The sequence below is a fragment of the Elephas maximus genome, chromosome 8 (assembly GCF_024166365.1).
Source record: "Elephas maximus indicus isolate mEleMax1 chromosome 8, mEleMax1 primary haplotype, whole genome shotgun sequence".
NCBI classification, from domain to species: Eukaryota; Metazoa; Chordata; class Mammalia; order Proboscidea; family Elephantidae; genus Elephas; species Elephas maximus.
The window spans coordinates 104497749-104512275 of NC_064826.1; the positions used below are offsets into that span (position 1 = coordinate 104497749).

Here is a 14527-nt window from a genome sequence, read left to right on the forward strand (position 1 = left end):
GAGTTGTTCTACTCTGTCACGTAGGCTCGCCACGAGTCAGAATTCAACTTGACGGCAGTGGGTCTGGTTTTGGTATTTTGGTGTTAAGGTGAGGAGCCCTGGTGGCATAATGGCTAACTGCTCAGTCGCTAACTGAAAGATTGGGGTTAGTGCCCACCAGTGGCTCCACAGGAGAAAAGACCCGTGATCTCCTGTAAAGATTACAGCCTAGGAAACCTTATGGAGCAGTTCTACTCTGCCATATAGGGTCACTATGAGTCGGGATCGACTCAATGGCACACAACATTGGCAGTGTTACAGTACCTTTGAAATTATCTTGGAAATAATATGTAAAAAAGGAATCCCTGGGTAGTGCCAATAGTTGATGCGCTTGGCTGCTAATCATAATGTTAGAGGTTCAAGTCCACACAGAGTCACCTCAGAAGAAAGGCTTTGGGATCTACTTCTAAAAAATCAGCCACTAAAATCCCTACAAGCACAGCTGTGCTCTGACACAAATGGGGTCGTCATGAGTTGGAATCCACTTGAAGGCAACTGGTAAACTATTAGTCATTAAACTGTTTTTATGTCCTCCCTCGTAAAAGTTTGGTGAAGGGATGAAATATGTAAAACAATAGTGGCTGCAATTTTCCTGCCTACTGTCTGTATATCCTCCCAGTGCCACTAGTGGTATCTATCTGATTTTCCACTCTACCCATGAGGAACCTTTGTCTTGGAGCAGAAGTCCATTCAGCTTGTATGTGGAGGGTTCCTTTCCATTCATCTATGAATTAAATAAGGTCCCTGGAGAGAGCAAATGGGTCAGACTTGACTACTAACCTAAAGGTTGGTGGTTCGAACCCACCCAGTGGCATCACATAGGAAACACCTGGTGATCTGCTTCTCTTAAGATAACAGCCAGCAGAGCCCTATGGAGAAGCTCTACTCTGTAACACATGGGGCTGCCACGGATTTGGCTCGGTGGCAACTGGTTTGTTTTTTCTTGATGAATTAAATGAGAGACAATAAAATTTTCAGTACAAAGAGTTTTCTTTTATTGACATTGTAAGAAACATTTTTTTTTTTCTTTGTTACAAAAGGACTAAGTGGTTTTGAAAGCAAAAGTCGAGTTCATCTGTTGGCTGGGCTGCGCCCCTAGGCTTGAGGCAGGTGCCAAAGCCTCCTAGCAAGCTGCAGGCTGATCCAAGGAGGCCCCGGGGCCCGTTACGTCCGAACGCTACTCCTATAATACTTAAATGTATTTACATGTGTTTCTTTTAAAAAAGGATTACACATTTTATTTTTTAAAAATCTAAAAAAGGTGAAAAAAATGAACTTGTATTTTATCTTACATGTTTTCAGGATACACAACAGTCACTTTTCAGAAGAGAACATCCTCCTATCAGTTCAAAACAACACAGGAACACCAGAAGGTTACAAGACAGCTCAGACTCAATGGCAATCGTGTGCTCTCTGACCAGTGAGCCGCCACGGTATTGGAGCTCGGGTTTGGCAACATCAATTGGTCCCTCGCATTGACAAGATAAACATAAAATAAGGCACATACATCGCAAGAATCGAAACACTGTGGCTCGAGAGGACACGCTGATGTGTGAGGAACAGTGGTCAGTCTAATTAGTCTTTTTAAAAAAGCAAACAAAAATGGTTTTCAAAAATAACACATATGATGCAGACGCTGACCAGGAGCGCCATGTGTGAGCCTGCATTAAAGAGTGAGATGGTGACACCAATGAGCTGGCGCCATCTTCTTGAACACGTAGGTCTGAGAAGGACAGAGAAGGTAGAGAGAGGCTGGGGGTGGGTCCATGATATTAGATGCCAAGTACCAAGGTTCAAGTCCACCCAGACGTGCCTCAGAAGAAAGGCCTGGTGATCTAGTCCCCCAAAAATAGCAATTGAAAACTCCATGGAACACAGTTCTACTTTGAGACACAAGGGATCACCATGAGTCAGGGCAGACTGGAAGACAGTTGGTGGTGGTGGAACAGAGCTCCAATGTCCAGACAGGATACTTCGAAGTGGCCTCAAAAGACCTGCCTCCCACTGAACTCCATCACAACAGATCATTGGAATCCTGGAAAAGTACACTTTCTTCTCCCCTTCCTCCTCTCCTCCATCCTTGTGAAATTACCATATTGGGAGATGCCAAATACTGAGCTAACGCATATGTGCCTCCTGTAAACGTACAGGCAGTAGCAAGGAAAACAAGTATGCAGAGAGACAGCAAAGAACAGGGGCCACCCAGAGAACAGCCTGAAACTAAGTTCGCCACGCAGAAGCACAACTGACCGAGGGGCTAGTTGGAATTTGGTGTCCATCCTTCTCTAAGGAACGAAAGGTGACACGGGAGATTATGGTCACTAGGGAATGCAGGACATGTCCAAATGCAGGAAAGGGGTTGGGCTAAACCATAAGAGTATGTGAAATATAACAAGGCATCTGGAGAAGGAGATTCCTGCAACTAAACATGAGAAAAATGGGCTGGACCTAACATTCTATTATCTATCACTTTATTTCACTTGATTCTGTCTCCCTAATACTAATTTAAAATGGGAGGAATAAAGGGGAAAAGCCATACATAGAATTATGAATTACTTTGGATCAATCCAAGTCTAGGCGTTAATGGGACAGAATACATACAGCAGGTGACCTGAGGTGTTAATATCTTATTTCAATAGTTTACATACTTGAAAAAATAATAGGCTGGATAATCCATGTACTTTTTGTACACACATAGTATGTCTTTTATGTGTATCAACTGCACATGGGGAATAGCTGTGTTTTTCTTTTTAATCTTAAATGTTTTAATCCAAAACAAAAATACAGATACCAGTCCACATTATGGATGAACTGCATATAACTTTTAACTTCTTAAACAGATGCCGTATTTAACAGACAGGATATTAAAAAAGGCATCCACGCAGCTGCTAAACACCCTCCCTTGTGCTTTCAAATGCTCAAAATGGTTGAAGCAATTTATTCCAAATGTCACTGTATATGAGCTTTTTCTTTCATAACTAAGTTTTTACAAATCCCTTAAAACAAACCAAAATCAAAAACCATTGCCATCGAGTCGATTTCAACTCATAGTGACCCTATAGGACAGAGTAGAACTACCCCATAGAGTTTCCAAAGGAGTGCCTGGGGGCTTAAGATAGAAATATTCCTTCACTATCATGGAAATGAACATGTTAAAGATACAGCTGGTTATGGGGTTGTTTAAATACCTATATACTTAGAACTACATACAACCAATTCTCAGTTATCTATGATAACGGGAAAAAGATGGGCCTAATCAACGAATTCAGCAAACCCACAAGAAGCCCTCAAACTAATTCTACCCGATAGCTTCAGTCTACATTCTCCTAACTTCTTATCAGAAGAGAAAAAAGCAGCAATGTATTTGAGTATCGCCAACAGTAACTTCCTCTCACTGCAGCACTAAATGCTGTTGGAGGACATTCAAGAAGACTGAGGGAGAAGAGGCATACTAGATAACTGAGAACTGACTGTAACTGACACACCCCTCCCCCGCAAAGCACACTTACGGACACGCAGAATTTAAAACCCAAACTGGGAGGAAACGATTTCATTTGCAAGAGTTCCAAATTTCCATGTGGGAGCCACAGTGGAAAGCATGCCCTGAACTGAATTAGGGGTAGGGAGCATGTTAAAAATCTGTCATCTAGGCTACGGTGTACCCACAAAGGATCATAACTCACTAGCCATATTCTTGTGCCCAATGTGGGGTGGGGGTGGAAGAGTTGAGCGTATGTAAAAGAAAATTTTAAAAGCTGGACATGTAGCCCCATGGTCACAAGCGCCCCAACTCCTATTTCCTTTGAGTGACAGAAAAGCTTGTCAAATCCTTTCATTTGACCTCTCTTCTAAAAGAAAGAAGACCATGCGTGTGACACGTTTACACTGGTTTACTAAAAACGGGGGCAGGTTTACAGCTGGAAAAAAAAGGGGGTGGTTCGAGAGTATAACAATACTGATTCAAAACTGAAATGGAAGACAGTTTCTCCCTAGAATACTTTAGGGTTTTTCAGAGTCCTTTTCCATAAAAGGAATATACTTGAAACACATCCCAATTAGGTGAGATGAGATTGCTAAAACACAGAAAACCAAACCCGTGGCCGTCGAGTCGATTCGGACTCATAGCGACCCTATAGGACAGAGTGGAACTGCCCCACAGGGTTTCCAAGGCTGTAATCTTTATGGAAGCAGACTGCCATGTCTTTCTCCCTCAAAGCGGCTGGTGGGTTCGAACCGCTGACCTTTTGGTTAGCAGCCAAGCATTTTAAACACTGCGCCACCAGGGCTCCTTCTAAAACACATACAGAACTAAAAAAAAAAAAAAAAAAGCCAACAACAAAAAAAACGAAGTCCATTTCATCTTTTAACCTCCTACAGTTTTACACATGTGTGCTGTCCTTTTTCCTAATGCCTACTGCATAACTGCAAGGAATTTGCTTTCTTCCGCGAGGGATGTCAGCAAAGAGCTCATGTCCCCGATGGCCATGTTGGTGGTGCTCACGGACAGCGCGGGGAAGGGGTGGGCCGCTCGCGGAGTCGTGAGGCGGGAGGAGCTATGGGAAAGGTTCTGAAGGATGCTTGGGCTCAGGGCTCCTGACAGCAGGCTGGCATGGTCTCCGTCATCAATGATGGCATCAAAATCAATCTGTACCCCCTCCAGGTCATGGCTGTCGAGGCTGTCCACTGTGCTTGTCACCTGGTTAGCACCTGGGGAAAGTAACTCGGAGTTTTCAGCACTGGCCCCCTGCAGCAGGCAGGTGGCTTCCGACATGAAGGAGCCAGCTTTCGCGTCTTGCTGACTGAAGCCCATGGTTTGGTCATAGAACTGACCAGAGTAATTCTGTATATTCGCACAGAGCTGCTGGGGCGGCCCCTGCACTTCCATCTTGATGCCGTTCACCCTGCAGGTCTGACTTGGGTCACTAAGCTGTCCCTGCTGCAGAGCAAGGCTCCCCCTGGGCCCTGCCTGGCGCCGGATGCCCCCATAGCTGGTGCACTGCTGGTAGCCCCTGCTCACTGCCATGCTGGGGGGCTGCATGCCAAGACTGTGGGGCCCCGGCAGACAATTCTCTGGCCCTGGATAGATGCTGATTTGTGAGGTAGCACTTACCTGCCCCAGCATCCCCTGGCTGGGGCGGCCCCCCGCTTGGTGGTGCATGCTGTCACCGAGGAGCGCAGCAGTGAGGTACCCCTGTGCCACCAGCTCTTGGTTCTGCATGCCAGTCACTGTGCTGCCAGCTGACTCACTGGGTGCCATGGACATGCCAAAATCCACCTGGCTCCTGTTCCCTTGCACAGTGTCGCTTTTCAGCTTTGATCCTTGAATCCCAGCACCGCAGGCACCATCGAGTGCGCTGGGGGTGACCGGCTGTCTGTTGAGACAGCTCCCGTACTGCGGGGCCTTGTAGGGCTGTTCATGGAAGGCGTTTCCATTGGTGCCGGTGCTGCCACTGCCATGGAGGACCAAGTGCTCCAGGCCACCGTAGGAGCTGCCATTCTCCCCGAGGGTCGCGTATCCCCCAGCTGGGCTAGCCCCATTCCTGAACGGATTCTGCTGGTGGACGACCATACTGTTGTATAATCCAAAGGCTCGAGCCTGCTGCAGGGTGGCACGCTGGCCACATTTCAGCTTCGAGGAGGTCAGGTCGGCGCTTCCAGAGCTGACTTCGTTCCACTGGATGGGCAGGTCTGTTTTGCTGGCATCTGCACAGGGCTGCTCGAGAGCCCGGTACGGCTGGCCCATGTGGCTGTCCGGCAGCGCAGGTGGGTCGAATTCGCTGTGCCCGCTTCCCAGGCCGGACCCGTTGGGCACTTTGCTGTCATCCAGGATGCTGCTCTGGAAGTGCTGCTCATACCCTGCTTGGTTTTGAGAATTCAAATACTGCACCACATCGTCCGGCAGGAGGTCCTCGTCATTCAAGTTTGCATCTGCTTCCACGGTCAGGGACTCCAGGGTGACGTTCTCACTGATGCTCGGAGGACAGGGAGACGAGCAGAAGTTACGGAACTGGCCGCCCTCGGGCCGTGTATAATTCTGAAGCACTAAGTTACGCTTTTCCACCGATGGAGGCAACACAGGATTGAAGCTGTTGAGGCTGTTGAAACGCTGAACTCTGGGCAGAGAAAGGTTCTCTGAGACTGTCCTCACGGGGTCACTTGCTCTTCTAGCACTGTTTCCCAGTGCCTCTCGCGGCAGCAGATGGCGCCGGCCATAATTGTGAGTGCCCCCATCGCTGCATCTTCGGGGAGGGTTGACAGGGGGCAGGGACACCCCAGACTCTCTGCCGTCCCCGAGCAGGGCCATCCTTGTCTTCAGGCTCATCCTCTCCATGTTGGGCAGGGGCGTGGGCGGGGGGCCCCCGGTGGCCGCGGCGTACTTGGCTTTCAGGCGGTACTGCTGGGCAGGGGTGAGGCTGAGCAGGCTGGGCAGCCCATCGCACTGGCTGGCCTCGCTGGACCTGCGCGAGGCGTCCGTGGAGATGGGGTCATAGGAATCAGCCACACTCACATTCTGCGGTCGCCCCTCAGCCTGGGATGCCTCACTGGATCTCCGGCTGGAAAAGCAGGGCGAGATGCCCGAGGACCGACGGCTGCTCAGGTAGGCGGAGCTGATGGTGCTGGTGCTGCTGTCCCTCCTATTGAGCATGTTCAGCATGGTGATGTCCACCCCAGACAGGTCGCTTCTGTTTGGGAGAAGAGTCAGGGACCCACTCAAGTTGCAGCTGTTATTGGACTGTGTGCCTGGAGAGACAGAGAAGAACATGGTAAAGATGAAATCATTTCAAGGACAACTTAAACCAGTGGTCTGCAAACTTTTACTCCAAAGACCAGGCAGTAAATATTTTCAGTTTCGTGGGCCACATAGTCTCTAACACAACAAATGGCTCCACTCTGCAGTGTAGCAGGAAAACTGCCATAGAAAATATATAAATTAACAGGCATGGCTGGGTTCTAATAAAACTTTATTTACAAAATAGGCGACAAGCCATATTTGGCCCGTGGCCTTAGTTTGTCAACCCCTGGCTTCAATAAAACAGTAACAAGTCCTTCAGTTCAGTTACGATAATCTATAGTCACAGTACCAGGACAAAATGAAGACTCTCAGGATGCATACACAATGCTCCATTTGCACCCAACTCCACAGACCAAAGGTATTCCAGGAGTTTCATATCTACACTCAGGGCTTCCTATTTATTCCACATCCTATGAACACATCAGAGTTGGTGGGGCAGGATGGTTCACTCTTAAGATATGTTCCAAGTACTCACTATCATCTCAGAAGAAAAACTGACTTGGGGGCTGACAACAGGAAAGGACACTTGTCTTTGCTTGAACTGGGCAAACATCAGTCAAAGTGGCTGCAGACCTCCTGGTTTTAGATAGGAAACCCAAGACAGAGTGCTAACCACAGGCGCCTCTGCTGCTGGGATCATCTGACCCTGCTCTATTATTTATGGTTTCACAATCTGAATAGGAGTCACAGTCTTATTTTTTGTTTCCATATTATCCCAGCACTACCTGTTTTTAAAATACACACCCTTCAGAAAGACAACTTGAATGGGTTCAACCCATTAGCATGTTACAGTTACGGCCGAATCCTAGGGCTAGTAGAGAAACGAGCAAACATAAAACCAATGGCCCAGTTCCTCTCCTACTGCTAGGGCCATATTGGAAAGAACAGAAACAAAACAAAGCAAAACCCATGGGTGTGGTCAGCTGTGGAACTCACCGTTTCCTATGAGAGGAGAGACCGCAGGGGCTTTGGGGGGTAGAATGGGGTTCAGTCGCGGAAGCATCCCATTAACTTGTTTTAGCCTTTCCAATTTGACGTGCTCCATCCATTTGGTCCCTGTGGCATTTCTCCTGGCTTGCAAAGCGAGGGCTGTGGTTGCGGTGGAAATGGTCGAGTCCATGATTGGGGTTTCATCGACAGCACCGAGGTCTGCTACACTACCTCCATCGGTCAGATGAAGCTCGAGCCCACTGTTGGAATAGTTGCTGATGGGGGACTGTTCGCTGCTGCATGAAGACTGACCACCAGGGCTTGGCTGAGATGTCTGCTGGGGTCAAGAGGAAAGGAAAGCAATGTCACCAGGACGAGTAAGGAAAAGGGAGGTGAGAATGCAGGCTCATGCATTATCAAGACCTTCAGGATTATCTCTCAGCTGAATAAGAGGGAAAACTATGTCGGAGTGAATGGAGGTGGCTCCTCTTGACCAAAAGGATGGACAGGCCACCAAGCTGACATGTAGTAGAAGCCAATGACCAGTAGAGGATGCTAGATGAAGTTGGACAGGCATGATATCAGCAATGGAATCCTGACAAAAATGCCAACTCTGCAAATAGACTTTGTAGGTTCAAATCCCACCTCCACAACTTTATTCTTTGGCCAAATTAGCCGCTCTAAACCTCAGTTTCCTTATTGATAAAATGGGAACGACTTATAGGGATTATTGTGGGGATTACAGGAGAAGCCCTGAGAACACACAAAGTATAAAATGACCCAGGTTAATAATAACTGGCTCTGAGGGCATCAGCAGTTGTTATCATCCTAGGTCGTTTTATTCTTTGGGTTCATTTCACTCAGCTAAAACATAAACGTAAGATATGCTCCATGACTCTGCATATTACCTCCTCTCCAAAGAGGGCCCCTCCAAACTACTCAGGGCTCATTATCCAAATTCTTTGTAACTGTATTTTTCTGCTGTTTAGAACCTCACCGAGGTTCTGGGTGAAGGCAGGGCATAAAGGTAAAACTTCAACTGCTTAGCTTCTGCTAAAGCCAGATGGGAAAAAAGGCTACAAATCTCAGCTATCATGAGTCTGTGGGGTGATCTTACCACTCCCCCTTACTCTGTCCCCTCTTATTTCACGAGGACAATTGGGAAATGCCCCCTCCTCCACACCCCTCAAGCAAGTGGATTCTATAAGACAATCCTGCAATTAAATGGGAGCTTAATTAGTCCTGTGATTCTCAATCGGGAGCAGTACTCCTCAACAAAGGGCTTGGAAACAGGGAGGGGTTAGAGGGACTGGCTGTCCCAGTGTATGGAGAATACAACTGACTTTTAGTGGGACGGAGTCAATATGAAATGGCCTGCAATGAACAGGACGGCCCACGCAACATACTCATTCTTCCTAAAATTCCAGTAATGAACAGTCCAATCTTTTTCATTCAGACAAGAAAAGTGATGTTCAGAGAAGTTCAGTGTTGCCCAAAGTCATAAAGTGCAACCAGCGTAGACCCTAACCAGCCTAACTGCCCAGTGCTACTTCCGCTCCTCTGTAACACCTTCTCCAGTGTTGCCGTAAAAACTGGGGCCACTGACAGCAGTCAGAGGAGAAAATTTTCCTGGGAGAGAGAAATGCACACACCCAATCAGACCACTGCAGTCTAAAGTGGCATGCGAAGTGCTGTCAGGATCAGGGGTTTGGAGACAGAGCCCCTCAGTGGAGCCCATGGCGTTATTTCTGCTAATGCAGTACCCACGCCTAAGCACATGAACAAGGAGAGCACCGTCTCTCTGCTAGGTGAGTGCCACATGACACAGTAAGTTCGTCCTGGGCAACCAAGCAGAGCAGAATATAGAAACTGATCATGATGACATAAAGCATTGCTCAATTGTTGGCCTCAGCAGAGTCCTGGGGTGCCAGACCGTTTACACCTTCCTGAAGTTCTTGGAGCACTAAGGCTTTGGTTGACGTCTACCCTGCATATGAAGCTGTGTGTGTGTGTATGTATACACACACACTTCCATACATTTAAGAAGGCACACAGACACACTTACAAAATTGCTTCAATGAGCTTGGACGTTTAAATATACGTTAATCATTAATAACTTATATATTCAGGAAGCCTTGTGTGGCATAGTGGTTAAGAGCTCGGCTGCTAATCAAAAGGTCGGCAGTTTAGATCCGCCAGCCACTCCTTGGAAACCCTATGGGGCAGTTCTTCTATGTCCTATAGGGTTGCTATGAGTCAGAATCGACTGATGGCACGTAACAACAATATATTCAGATTCTCCTCAAAGAAGGTGGTGCAAGTCCAGTCTGAGAATGAATTTGCACTAGTAAACACGATGATGAAACAGTCTTTGAGAACATCTGCTTGGTTGGCCACAGTGCGATGTATTATGGAAACCTAGACACATAGAACAATGACTTTCACCTTCTAACATTTTCCACATGCAGAATGTTCAAAAACATTGCTTTTATGTTTGAGACGTATCTGAGGAATGTGCACCACCAAAGTGATCACAAAGCCACAAAAACTCAAGAAAGATGAGAGAAAACAAAATGAAATGTTCAAGAGAAAACAAAAAAGGCAGAGAAGCCAAAATTCCCTCACCTTATTACCCACTGTCCTTAGGAAGTGATAACAAGACATTTAGGAGCATTAGACAGAAGAGACATTGGGTTAACAAGAAAAAAAGAAGAAAAAATTTAATTTACAGCATGATGATCAAAGCAAGACAAGTTTTTAAAAAAGACAAATGTAAATCTGATGTGCACTTTAGTAAACGTCTATAAAGATATAATTATATTCATACCTGTCTGTTTATACACATGTAATAGCCTATTATGGAAATTTGATTAATTTATTAACTCCACTGGGTCTCAATTTCCTCACTTGTAAAATATGGGACCTAACCTTGATCTCTACAATCTCTTCCAGCCCTAAGTTTCTATGATTTTATTATTTTATAAAATATTTCTCATCTTGGTTCATCTCCAATGTCACTAAACTGAATATATATTTCTATTTCTACCAATTATCTTTTTAAAAAATAGTTGTTTCTATATTAACTCAATTGGAGAGCAATGACAAAGTTTCCTGAATCAGGGATGTACATTAAAGTATGAAAAGACTCTAGGTTATTTAAAAAAAAAAAAAGGTTATTAGGATGCCTTAAAAAAATAATTCATTCTCTTTTGTTGACATCATCCAAAAAAGAAAAAAAACCCACTGCCATAGAGTCAATTCTGACTTATAGCAACCCTATAGGACAGAGCACAACTGCCCCATAAGGTTTCCAAAGAGCAGCTGGTGGATTTGAACTGCCGACCTTCTGGTTAGCAGTCATGCTCTTAACTACTGTGCCACCAGGGCTTCAACAATCTAGGACACCACAAATTCACTTAAACACTTGAGGATAAACTTTTGAACGTTCTGCACAATTATTACACGGGTGGACTTTATTGTAGAAAATGGATATATGCTCCCCTCAAAAACTGTGTATAAAACACAGTTTGTTAACTCATTGCTTTAAAAGTCCAGGGAATAATCTCACACACACACACAACACACACACACATATATGGAGCCCTGGTGGTGCACTAGTTAATGGCTTAGCTGCTAACCAAAAGGTCAGCAGTTCGAATCTACCAGTTGCTCCTTGGAAACCTTATACGGTCACTACAAGTTGGAATCGACTCAACAACTTCCGTAAAGATTCACAGCCTTGGGAACCCTATGCAGTAGTATTTTCTAAGAAGTCATCTTGCCATTCCCTCCCCGCTTCAAATGCTGCCCATCAGTGGCATATCTTACTCTTTTTACCCTCCCTCATCCCTCTGTACTACTGTGCGTCCCACCTGTGCCTAAGGACTCTGGCTAAGCTGCACCAGGACCTGGCATGCTTCCCTGGGTAATGCTCCTTCCTGTCTATGTGCGGAACTTCTGTGCTCCGTGACCTCCTCCGCCTCCCCCCTCACTCCCGCTGTGTGTACGCAGTTACTTTGCTCTTTTGAATGTTCTTTACACACACTTGCGTTCAAGCCCTCATCAGGCTGAGTTGTAATTACTTGTTTTGGGGTCTGTCTATCCCCCTAGACTGTGACATCCCAAAGAACAGAGGCCATGTGTCATTATCTTGGGGCCACCAGAACAAAGAAGACAAAAAACATATTAATGGAAAGACTGAACAATTTTTCTATGTGACAGGCGCTCTGAAAATATGGACGGATGTGTCTTTCTTCCTACCACTAAGTGGTACGGTTCCAGGTAGACTTTAAAAATCAGAGGAAATGCTGAAACTCTTTTCTGAGCTGACTTATTCTATGAAGATCAGCTTAGAGAAAGCAATCCAAGTTACTGAGCTCATGGCCTCCTTAAGTCAGATACAGCCTGATGCAGTAAGGATGCAGGAAGTCTAGGCCCCCAAAGTGTGACCCCTCTTCTAAATTCCCCTAGGATAGCTTCAGGAAAACCAGAAGGAAAGCGAATGGCATACCATGGGCTTCTCAGCCTTGACTGTCTTCACTTGGAGGCATTCTTCTCGCTTTGAGGTAGTGTTGCTGAGGTCCTTCTGCTCACCAAGGGCTCCCTGAGTCGGCCGGCTGGGTGACCTGGCCTGGGAATGGCTGCCAAAGTCTCGTGGTGGTGGGGGCCGAGGGTGTATGTCTCCACGCTGCTTCTTGGTGACGTGAGCCTCTGGGCCATGCACTGTCTTCACGTGTTTCCGGAGGGAGCTCGGGTCTGTGTAGCGCTTAGTGCAGCCTGGGATCTTGCACACGTAAGGTTTCTGCCAAATGCCCCCGAAGGAAATAACAGACTGTTACTGAAATGATTATGCCCCAACCCAACAGCCCTTTGTGGTGGCTCACTGTATTTTTAATTCTTTCAAAGCTACTTCCCAAAGCTTGGAGGTGTTGAAATACCTCCAGGAACTAAGAGTCTCATAAAGCCCATTTGAACATTGGTCAGCGTTCACAGAAACTAATATTAATAGATGATTATTTTAGAGAGAACTCAGAGTGAGCTAAAAACATATAAACTGCCTTTATGTCCATGGAAACACTGCTCCTTTCAGAAGCAGGTAGTATCACGGCGCCATGGTAGATGTGCAACAGATATTTGATGATGATGTTGATAATGGTGATGATAATGACAGAAGAAGGCTTAACAGGTACCCATAATCTAATCAGAAGAATGCTGTATACATTTCAGGAGAGATGGCAGAAAGACATTTCACATGGATGTCCTGGCTCTCCAATCTAGTATCACTCTGCCCCTTTGAAAGTGTGCTCTTCACATGCAGATGTCATAAAGACGGCCCATATGCTCTCTCCTCTTAGATATCACTAAAATATGAGCCTCGGGGAGCATTAGTGCATGGGGATGCTCAAATATCTAGCGCCCTCCTGGTCACCAAAGTTGTAGAGCCCTACTTATACCACCCATGACTGGAGACAAAGATTTCTGGTTTGTATTTTTTTCCTAAGGCCATAAATTATTGCATGATAATTTCATTTCCTATGTAGGTCAAGGGCAAGTCTATAGACAGACTTAAAAAAAGTCTGTGGATACTCATAGTTGAGTATTTATTAAATTCACAGAATTGCTGGCATTTATTCATGACCAGCATCATAATTGTGACCTCATTTACTCACCTTGAAATATACCCACAGACACCTGTATGAGTACATATTTATACCTATGTATACCAGAAGATGAGCTATTAGGTAAGCAACAGTCACAAAAAGCATGATTAGTATAATGTCTCTATTATATCAAAAAAGATGCCCAGCCTTTCAGAATGTATGTGTCTAAAAGATGCTTTTTTCACTAAAAGCCCAAGAATGGACTGAGTGCTTCCTAAAATGATGAAAGGCCATAATGCATTGAGGCAAAGATTCCTAAATTATCCTGAGAGACTGCACCTCCAAACTTGAGATTCCTTTGGGTAGAATTGATTCCCATTAACTATGAATTACTTCTATTCAGGAGCTCCTGTGATTTGCGGCATATATATTTAGTGAAATGAGCACATCAAATTCTATGCATTAGGGACAGAAGAATGGTTCTGGCGATTAGCGCTATTACCTTATAGTGTTCTGATACTGGCCTTACACTTGTTCACTGCATGGCAGTGACAGGGTGCTCCATCAGCTCCATCACATGTGCAGATGGGGAAGAGACGGAGCAAGGAGCTAGGCCAGCATTCCATGCTTGAAGGGCTACTCTGTCTATAAATGCACGCACGTGTACATTACGGGGCAGCCTAGAAAGTCTACAAATATTTGCCAGTGCCTATGTTTCCAGGAAAAACAACACATGTAAGTACATGCGTGCCCATATGCCCCTATGAATAAGTAGATACATTAATACATCATCTACCTACAAAATTTCACAAGAACAGTTAGGTTCTAGAAATTTATGCTTAACAACCCATTAACTCAATTACATAGCTTGGCTCTCACATTTTGCTGCCATCAATGAATGAAATGAAATATAATTGTAGGATAAGGTAAATACTGTCAGATGTACTGAGTCACCCACTTTTCATGCTCTGGATATTCAACTTCCCACTACCCATCTTTCAGTTTGTTTTACTGCAGGGGCTTGTACATTGCTATGATGCCGGAAGCTATGACAACCAGTATTTCAAATCATAGCAGGGTCACCCATGGTGAACAAGTTTCAGCAGAGCTTCCAGACTAAGACAGACTAGGGAGAAGGGCCTAGCCACCTACTTCTGAAAATGGG

The 14527-nt window shown here is 45.6% G+C and overlaps 1 protein-coding gene across 3 annotated transcripts in view; it reads right to left on the reverse strand.

Moving 5' to 3' along the window:
- Positions 1-1577: 1577 nt before the first annotated feature.
- Positions 1578-14527, reverse strand: part of GLI3 (GLI family zinc finger 3) — a 346018-nt gene continuing 333068 nt past the window's right edge. For 2 of the 3 annotated variants that reach the window (XM_049893966.1, XM_049893964.1), the window contains 3 exons: positions 12273-12563; positions 7769-8099; positions 1578-6780 (listed from right to left, as the gene is read on the reverse strand). In XM_049893966.1, coding sequence (XP_049749923.1) covers positions 4451-6780; positions 7769-8099; positions 12273-12563 — 2952 coding nt within the window. In that variant the 3' untranslated portion in view covers positions 1578-4450. The remainder of the gene's footprint in view (positions 6781-7768; positions 8100-12272; positions 12564-14527) is intronic. The other variant, XM_049893965.1, reaches the window with a different exon arrangement.